Source organism: Leptidea sinapis, chromosome 43, assembly GCF_905404315.1.
Source record: "Leptidea sinapis chromosome 43, ilLepSina1.1, whole genome shotgun sequence".
Classification (NCBI taxonomy): Eukaryota; Metazoa; Arthropoda; class Insecta; order Lepidoptera; family Pieridae; genus Leptidea; species Leptidea sinapis.
In genome coordinates this window covers 158,149-168,079 of record NC_066307.1, presented here as the reverse complement: position 1 = coordinate 168,079, position 9,931 = coordinate 158,149, and the positions used below count along the sequence as shown (strand labels likewise).

General features: G+C 40.7%; 1 protein-coding gene across 1 annotated transcript in view; it reads left to right on the top strand.

The window, feature by feature from the left end:
• The first annotated feature begins 254 nt into the window (after nucleotides 1-254).
• LOC126977128 (gustatory receptor for sugar taste 64e-like) overlaps nucleotides 255-9,931 on the top strand; it is a 33,956-nt gene continuing 24,279 nt past the window's right edge. Inside the window, exons 1-3 of the mRNA XM_050825832.1 lie at nucleotides 255-264; nucleotides 1,187-1,366; nucleotides 9,709-9,857. Coding sequence (XP_050681789.1) covers nucleotides 255-264; nucleotides 1,187-1,366; nucleotides 9,709-9,857 — 339 coding nt within the window. The remainder of the gene's footprint in view (nucleotides 265-1,186; nucleotides 1,367-9,708; nucleotides 9,858-9,931) is intronic.

Sequence of the window (9,931 nt, the reverse complement as noted above, 5' to 3'; positions counted from 1 at the left end):
TTATTGGACAGTACTTTGGTTTGAACCCTGTCTCTGGTGTAAGTGACTCTGATAGCTGTAACTTGAGGTGAGTTCAACTTATTCTTTTGTAAAACATGATTTATACGTATTTAATTTGTATCAAAATTAATGTACGATGCGGGACTCGTACCCGCGCCTCTCGGGTTTCGTCCGAGCGCTCTTACCAACTGAGCCAACCGTCCGAATGACGCATCGACAGAAATTTTGGTACTCAACTCTAGTATTGTGGCACCATGAGTTTTGGTACAAATCACTTAAAAATAACAAATTTTATATACATGATATCGTTACCTCGGCATACTTTGTACTGTGCAAATACGTGGTATTTTGTTATATTCATGAACTTTCTATTGTAAGATCATTTGACTACATAGTTATATAGTTAAATATGCGACGTAATATTATCAAATTGTTTGCGTTTCATTCTGTTATGTTTTTGTATACTGATCTAACAACAAACGTTCCAAATTCACAAGAACTCTTTTTTCAGGTTCTACGTTTGGTCACGCCGCAGTATTTATAGTGCTCTATCTATCTGCGCTCAAGGATTAGTGTTCATATTGTGTGTGTTAAATGTATTTAAGGAAACCAGAGTTTCGTTATCTTCAATAAGTAATAATATTTCTACAAAATTTGTTACATTTTAGATAATAACATATTTATGAATAATATATATTTAAATTTTTATTAGTATACGATAACGATAATAAAAAGAGGAATCGTTTCATGTAGGTCCTATATTAAAAAGTCAATCAACAATTGTATTTTTTTAGATTGCGTTTTATATAAATAAAGTCAACATTGGAAATATTAACGAAAAAACTAACATGCACTAAAAATAAAAAAAATGCGTATTTTTATACAGTCTAATTAATTAATCTAATTCTAGTTACAATTATTGCTATTTTCTCATTTTAATAATTCGGTGTCCTCCCGCCGCGGCCCTGCTCTCGCCTCGTCACGTTGCGCGTGCGATACAAGCACTCCTCACTATTACTATGTAGTATGTAGTAGTACCTTGGCTGGCACCGACCCCAAAAATAACAATAATTGTAACTAGATTATAATAATATTATATTAACTTCGCCTATGGAGCGATTTAAGCAATATTAGATACCTAACACAAAAAAATCAAAAATAATTTATTTAAATATTACATTTTCAGTTCCAATAGTGTTTTGTAGTTCAAACTGTTTAACTACTATATTATTTTACCGGGCTGCTGTGAAATGGGCGAAATTATGCACATACATATCTAAGATTGAAGCAATAGACCCTAATACAGATGTTTCCTTCGCTACTAAATGTAATCTATCATGTTTAGTAATATTGACTTTAGCCCTTGGTAAGTGTTCTTGATTAGTTGATTTATTATTATTAATTTTAATGTTTAAGGGAGAAATATGAGACTATAAGTCATATAATGCACTGCATTTTAGTAATACCATCAATGGTATGTCAGATGTTTTGACAAACTTAGGTACATTCTTAGATTAAGGATTGGTCTTCGCTGCACACCAATTAGATACCGTAGTCGCAAAGTGCGGCAACTAACACTACGCTCGAGTGAGCGAACTGGAGCCAGTCTCGAGCAATGTGTGACGTTGACGTGCCACATGTTCTGTTAAACTTTGCTAATAATCGAAACTAAAATGCCGGGTTGCGTAGTAAAACTATAAGAATGACACTGGGATTACATATCATCAGTAAGTATTTTGTATTGTATTAATTTCAATTAAAAAATACACAAAGCGTTTGTTACAAAATTTGAAAGATGCCATTTAGTGTCAAGATGGCACACAAGTATCTAATAGTTGCCGTAATAAAGAAGCTATTTCTCTTATGTAGTGCGGTATCTAGTAGGATCGCAGCGGAGGCCAATCCTTATTCAAGGGTACATTTTTATCATTTTAATCACAATCTAGCCCTTAGAAATAAGCAATTTTATTTTAACTTCATTTAATTAGTATACTAAACAAAACAAATCTTATAACTATATTTACAATACTATGACTACATAAAATTAAAACTACCGTTACGTGGAAGCGCACCAAGAATACTGAACGTGCATTTTCGCGTTGGATAGCTAAGCTGAACCGTTTACCGAAATAGCTGCCAGCGCTGGGGTTTCCAGTAGCCTTATTAAGGCGCGAAGATTGTACTTCGTACATTCTCCGCGACTCTTGGCTCCACAGGCCAAGTGTCTCATCACCAAACGGTACAAAGATTAATGACTCACTGAGACCAACATATTTGCGACGTTTGCTGTGTTCGGCAGTCGAAGCAGCAGCCCCAGCACCAACTGACGGAACTTGGACATGAGAAGGAGTCAGAGTGTCGACGCAAGTCGCGCTCCCACCAGTACCCTTCCTTATTTAATTAGTTGAGTAAAACTAAGAATGTGTCCATTAGCACTGCTCTTTTAGTCTCTGTTAAGAGGGAGATACTTTGGTCCTTGTGATATTGACACTTTGTACAATTTGCACTGCAATACACTTCATTGGGTTATTAGTACACTTACTTAAAAGAAATCTGTTGAGTCTTATGATTACAAAATGAGAATAAAGTGGTTATAGGTAAATGAATACAAAACGATGTATTAGAGGCATTTATTGAGATCACTGCAATAAAAGAAGATACATGTCAATATGAATAAGACCTCAAATAGCTGATACTGTTTTTTACTCTAAGTTACTTCACTCTAAGATAGATTCTTCTAGATTAACATCACAAATTGGTATCAAAGCGCCCAATAACTACACCAGGACAAAATTTACTACATACTTTCCTCATTGCAGTACTAATTACAGGCAACATTTATATTTTATAAGGTTTCACAAGCAATAAATCAGATATCAGTAGACTTGCCTGATTTCGATATATTCAATACGTCACCAAACGCGTTAAGAGGCAAAGCAAAGCAAAGCAAAGCAAAGCAAAGCAAAGCAAAGCAAAGCAAAGCAAAGCAAAGCAAAGCAAAGCAAAGCAAAGCAAAGCAAAGCAAAGCAAAGCAAAGCAAAGCAAAGCAAAGCAAAGCAAAGCAAAGCAAAGCAAAGCAAAGCAAAGCAAAGCAAAGCAAAGCAAAGCAAAGCAAAGCAAAGCAAAGCAAAGCAAAGCAAAGCAAAGCAAAGCAAAGCAAAGCAAAGCAAAGCAAAGCAAAGCAAAGCAAAGCAAAGCAAAGCAAAGCAAAGCAAAGCAAAGCAAAGCAAAGCAAAGCAAAGCAAAGCAAAGCAAAGCAAAGCAAAGCAAAGCAAAGCAAAGCAAAGCAAAGCAAAGCAAAGCAAAGCAAAGCAAAGCAAAGCAAAGCAAAGCAAAGCAAAGCAAAGCAAAGCAAAGCAAAGCAAAGCAAAGCAAAGCAAAGCAAAGCAAAGCAAAGCAAAGCAAAGCAAAGCAAAGCAAAGCAAAGCAAAGCAAAGCAAAGCAAAGCAAAGCAAAGCAAAGCAAAGCAAAGCAAAGCAAAGCAAAGCAAAGCAAAGCAAAGCAAAGCAAAGCAAAGCAAAGCAAAGCAAAGCAAAGCAAAGCAAAGCAAAGCAAAGCAAAGCAAAGCAAAGCAAAGCAAAGCAAAGCAAAGCAAAGCAAAGCAAAGCAAAGCAAAGCAAAGCAAAGCAAAGCAAAGCAAAGCAAAGCAAAGCAAAGCAAAGCAAAGCAAAGCAAAGCAAAGCAAAGCAAAGCAAAGCAAAGCAAAGCAAAGCAAAGCAAAGCAAAGCAAAGCAAAGCAAAGCAAAGCAAAGCAAAGCAAAGCAAAGCAAAGCAAAGCAAAGCAAAGCAAAGCAAAGCAAAGCAAAGCAAAGCAAAGCAAAGCAAAGCAAAGCAAAGCAAAGCAAAGCAAAGCAAAGCAAAGCAAAGCAAAGCAAAGCAAAGCAAAGCAAAGCAAAGCAAAGCAAAGCAAAGCAAAGCAAAGCAAAGCAAAGCAAAGCAAAGCAAAGCAAAGCAAAGCAAAGCAAAGCAAAGCAAAGCAAAGCAAAGCAAAGCAAAGCAAAGCAAAGCAAAGCAAAGCAAAGCAAAGCAAAGCAAAGCAAAGCAAAGCAAAGCAAAGCAAAGCAAAGCAAAGCAAAGCAAAGCAAAGCAAAGCAAAGCAAAGCAAAGCAAAGCAAAGCAAAGCAAAGCAAAGCAAAGCAAAGCAAAGCAAAACAAAACAAAACAAAACAAAACAAAACAAAACAAAACAAAACAAAACAAAACAAAACAAAACAAAACAAAACAAAATAAAATAAAATAAAATAAAATAAAATAAAATAAAATTAATATAATATATTATTATAAAATATCTAAATTACAATAATAACAATTTATGGGGTGTAAAAATGTTTTTAACAAAAAAACAACCGACTTCGTAATCACTATTCCAAATCAATACATATAATATGCACTTAAAAGTATAAAAATAATTGCGTATTTTTATACAATCTAATTAATTAATCTTATTCTAGTTACGATTATTGTTATTTTTAGAATAGGTGTCCTTCCGCCGCGACCCGCTCTCGCCTCTCGCCTCCTTACGACTCAAGTACATCTCACCTATAACTATGTATGTAGTAACAAACCTATCTTGGATGAAACCGACTCCAAAAATTACAATAATCGTAACTAGAATAAGATTAATTAATTACATTGTATAAAAATACGTAATTATTTTTATACTTTTTAGTGCACATTATATCTATTGTTGGAATAGTGTTCATTAAGTCGGTTGTTTTATTGTTAAAAAAAAAATTATTTTATGATTTTTAGTGAATTTGAAGTACATTAAGAATTTGTCTAAATATGTGTAGATATACAAAAATTTTTAATGCAGCAATGAACATAAGTGCTTTGCAATTTAATTACAGACAGTTAGAAATTCTGCCACAGATCGCACCCTTACTGTAAGTCGTTAAGGAGTCCCATTGATCATTATGTTCGACTACAACAATTACTTGACCATAACTATGTTATGGTAGATGACTTGAATATCCAGAAAGCATAAAAAAGAGTCGGCCGAGTATCGTTAATTTGCTCCTAAGGATTGAAGAGTTCCGTTACTTTGTCATGAATTCCCTGATCAGAACCTAACCAAACTCTCACTAAACTATCCTTGAAGTATATCCTTTTCAATAAAAAAAGAATCATCGAAATCGGTTGGCGCGATATTGAGTTATTCGTAAATTTATCATCCACTTTGCTATGCGTATGTATAGCAAATTTTAGACTTTTATGGTTTTCTCATGGATGCCATTGTCAGATCTAAATTACAACGGGACTACACGGGATGCAATAAATCGAATAAAAAAGGAATTATCAAAATCGATTCACAAAGTCGAAAGTTTTGAGGTAACAAACATAAAAAAAGAACATACCAATGCATTGAGAACCTCTTCCTTTTTTTTTATATGAGAGGGGGCAAACGGGCAAGAGGCTCACGGGATGGGGAGAAGTGAGGCAAACGCCCATGAACATCCGCAACAACAGGTGTGTCAAGAAATGCGTTGCCGGCCTTTAAGGTGGGAGTATGCTTTTTTCTTGAAGGTCCCTAAGTCGTATCTGTTCGGGAAGACCGCTGCCGGTAGTTGATACCACAAAGTGGCTGTGCGAGGCAAGAAATTTCGAAGAAAACGCACGGCTGTGGAATGCCAGACGTCTACGTGATGCGGATGGTACTTTGCACGTAATGTCCGATGGTGGAATTCGGCTGCTGGAATCAACCCGAACAGCTCCTCTGAGCACTCCCCGTGATAAATGCGGTAGAAGATGCAGAAAGAACCCACATCTCTACGCAATGCTAGAGAATCAAGCCGATCGGAGATGACTTGATCGTCGATGATTCGAGCCGCTCTTCGTTGTATGCGGTCAAATGGAAGAAGCTGGTACTGGGGAGCACCCGCCCAGAGGTGAGAACAGTACTCCATGTGAGGCCGAATTTGCGCCTTATAAAGTTGCAGGCGGTGGCTTTTAGTGAAGTACTGTCTCGCCTTACTGAGTACACCAAGCTTTTTAGAGGCCAGTTTGGCCTTCTCTTCCAAGTGACCACGGAACTGAACGTCGCTCGATATATCGACGCCAAGTATGCCAATACAGGCTGTGGTAGTTAGAGGAGTGATCTCGAATCGAGGGGATACGACAATGGGAGACTTTTTAGTGGTGAACGCACAAACTTGTGTCTTCTTGGGGTTGAATTGGACTAAATTTTGTCGGCTCCATTCCGAGACTTTGCAAAGCATAGTCTCGATTTCAGACACAAGTTTGATCCGGTTCTCGTTGACGCTATCCCGGAACATGTTGGCACGGCCGGTGTAGGAAGCATACCCCGTGCTGTCGTCTGCATAGCAATGAATATTGCTGATTTGCAGCATATCATTGATATGCAGAAGAAACAGCGTAGGGGATAGTACACAGCCTTGCGGGACACCAGAGTTTATGGGTTTTAACTCGGAGCATGCACCGTTGATAACAACCTTGATGCTCCGATCAGCCAAAAAGCTAGTGACCCATTTGCACAACTTCTCGGGAAGCCCATAGGATGGCAGTTTCGCTATAAGCGCTTTATGCCACACCCGATCAAAGGCCTTCGCTATGTCCAAACTCACCGCCAACGCCGCTCCCTTCGACTCAACCGATTGCGCCCATTTATGGGTGAGGTACGCAAGAAGATCACAAGCTGAGCGACCCTGACGGAAACCGTACTGGCAGTCGCTGATCAGCTGGTGCCCCTCTAGGTATCCCAAGAGCTGGCGGTTGATGATCGACTCCATTACTTTGGAGAAAATGGAGGTAATGGCAATGGGGCGGTAGTTGGACGAATCTGAGCGTACACCTTTCTTAGGGATCGGGTGCACTAAAGCCGCCTTCCATAATTTCGACGGGTAAGGACCGGCGCCAGTTCCGGAGCACATGTCCGCAGCACAATCGGGGGAATGCCATCGGGCCCACTCGATTTGTGAATGTCCAAGGTGAGAAGCGCCTTAAGCACGGCACCATGCCGGATTTTTACCTCCGGCATATCCGGCAATCGCACCGCGGAATATGCGGTGGTGGTGCACCTTGGTCATCCAGAGTCGAGTTGGACGCGAAGAGGGAGCCCAGGAGATCAGCTTTCTCTTTCGCGTCATGGGGCAGCGAGTCATCATCCCTGTGCAGTGGCAGAATGGCTGGCTGGCAGAAGTTTCCTTGGACAGCCTTGGCGAGCGACCAGAACGCACGAGTTCCCGAGGGAAGGCGTGCAAGTCTCTCGCCAATTCTGCCAATGTGTTTCGACTTCGCGTCAGCAATAACTCTTTTGAAGGACCTGGAGGCATGATTGAAGTGTTTTTTAAGTTCGCTGGAATTCACATCCTTAGATACCACCGCATTGACCCAAGCGTGATAGTACTCCTGCTTTCGGCGAGAGGCCATTTTGCAGGAGCGGTCAAACCATGGTTGGGACCTGCCACTGATAGGCAAAGAGGAGGATGGAATGAAGAGTTCCATACCTTGCAGTACCACATCAGCAACAGCATCAGCAGCGGCATTTGGATCTCCCAGCGAAAAACAGATCTGCCTCCACGGGTAGGATGCAAAAAAGCACCGCATCTCGTCCCACTCTGCTGACCTATAGTGCCACACGCGGCGACAGACTAAGAAGCGGGGCCGTGTTGGGCGCGTGATCGGCACGGTGCTCCGGATCAGGCAGTGGTCCGACGATCCCAGAGGAGGGTCAACGGAAACTAGGTAGCCGTCCGGATGTGAGGTCAACAGAAGGTCCAACAGTGAAGGTGTATGATCTTGCACATCTGGGATTCGCGTTGGCGCAATAACCAGTTGCGTCAGACCATATGCTAAGGCGAAGTCGTGAACAGATCTCCCTGCATGATCGGTGGTACGTGAGCCTAGCCATTCGGCGTGGTGGGCGTTAAAATCGCCAAGAAACACGATCTCTGCAGTGGGTATCTGCTCCAACACGGAATCTGTAGCCATTTGGATGTGATCGAGGAGCCGGTCAGTCTCTGCGTTACCGCTATGGAACCTATACAGGCATGCGTAGATTCGCGGATTGTCATCGCAGTCTACACGCAGCCAGATGATGGATAGGTCCTGTCCTTAAAGAAAACTCAGGCGTCGAGAACAGACATCCTCCCTGACGTAAACGCACACGCCAGCCCGTGGTATAAAGGAGTGTTCCAAATTATACCCCGGGTAGGAAAGGCAAGATGAATCAGCCAGGGAGGATATCTGTGTCTCGGTTAAAAAGAGCAGGGCCGGCTTCGCCGTCTCCAGGTGAAAGTGGACGGCATTTAAATTTGAGCGAAGCCCCCTGATGTTGCAAAAGTCCACAGCGAGTGTGGAGGAGGGTGGTTTGAGCCTCCTGCTCTGTTTGCCCCGAGTCAGCGCAGATTTGCCCCCTCCAGAATACGCGGGGCAGCCTGGGCAACCACTGTTAGGTACAGACCCTAATTGTGGACGCCCACGGACGGATTCTCCAGGGCTGCATAGCCTGGTACCGTCCTGGAGTAGTCTCGTTTTAGTCTGTGCTGTCATTTGTATTTGGGAGGGGGGTTGTAAGCCTCCGGATACCCCACTCACCGGACGAAACACAGCGGCATAGCCGCTATTTCACGCCGGTTTCGAGTGGGGGAGTGGTATTTCTCCGGGCGTGCCGGCCCAATTCGATTGTGTCCGTGAGGACCCAACATGGTACTACCACTCCTAACTGACACTCCTAACTTTTGGAGTCGGTTAAAAATAGAAACAACCGATTCTCAGACCTACCAAATATATGGTACATAAATTTTATCGTACTACAATAATAATTATATTTGATTGCCATCTTGCAACTCAATAGAGTTACATTATAGCGTATCTGTGGTGGAACAGAATGATATAAAAATGGTGATTAAGAAACAGAGGTTGATCGTAGAAGGGCGAAAAATTGAATTTGTGTGTGTTTTATGCTAATTCATAATAATAAAAAAAAAATTAAAAAAATAATTTCGGGGTGGGTCACCCATACCATTAAGGCGTATGAAAAATAGATGTTGGCCAATTCTCAGACCTACCCGACATGCACACAAATCTCATACTCGGTAAATTTTTCAAAATTTCAAAATTGGTCAGCCGTTTTGGAGGAGTTTGGTAACAAACATTGGGACACGGGGATTATAATTATTTCTCACGTGATTTATTTGGGGATTTAATGAATCTTTTTGCCATCAAATCGTGTTATAAAATAAAACTTCGTGTGTTCACTTTAACACATTTATTAGGAAAATTCATCTAACAGTATGCCGCGATAGTACTCTAGTAAAGCAAACTTAATTCTTAAATTAATTGCCAATCAAAGTATACCGGGAGAAAATAGTATAAACAACTGCTAAAACATTTACCTCACAGTGGGAGGCTCCTTTGCACTGGATGCCGGCTAGATTTCGGGTACCACAACGGCGCCTATTTCTGCCGTGAAGCAGTAATGTGTAAACATTATTGTGTTTCGGTCTTCGCCCTACTAGTAATTTCACTAAATTACTTGACAAATGAGACTTAACATCTTATGTCTCAAGGTGACGAGCGTAATTGTAGTGCCGCTTAGAGATTTTGAGTTTTTCAAGAATCCTGAGCGGCACTGCATTGTAATGGGCAGGGTGTATCAATTACAATCAGTTGAACGGCCTGTTCGTCTCGTCCCGTATTGGCATAAAAAACATTCTACAGATTTACTAACTGGTGTTTTTATTACAGTTGAGCACGTCTTCGCCAATCTCTCAAAAATCGTGTATGTATTCAACTGTTACGCAGATGACGACAAATATGAGGCGTTCATATTGCATAGCTTTCCATGGGTTTTTAATATTTTGAATTATGAAACTTTAGTTGGAGTGTTAGTCCAGGTATTTAATAGGCTACGTTCTTCTATAGGATTTACTTATGAATTGTGTCTTATAACAGAAGGCTTTTATTATTA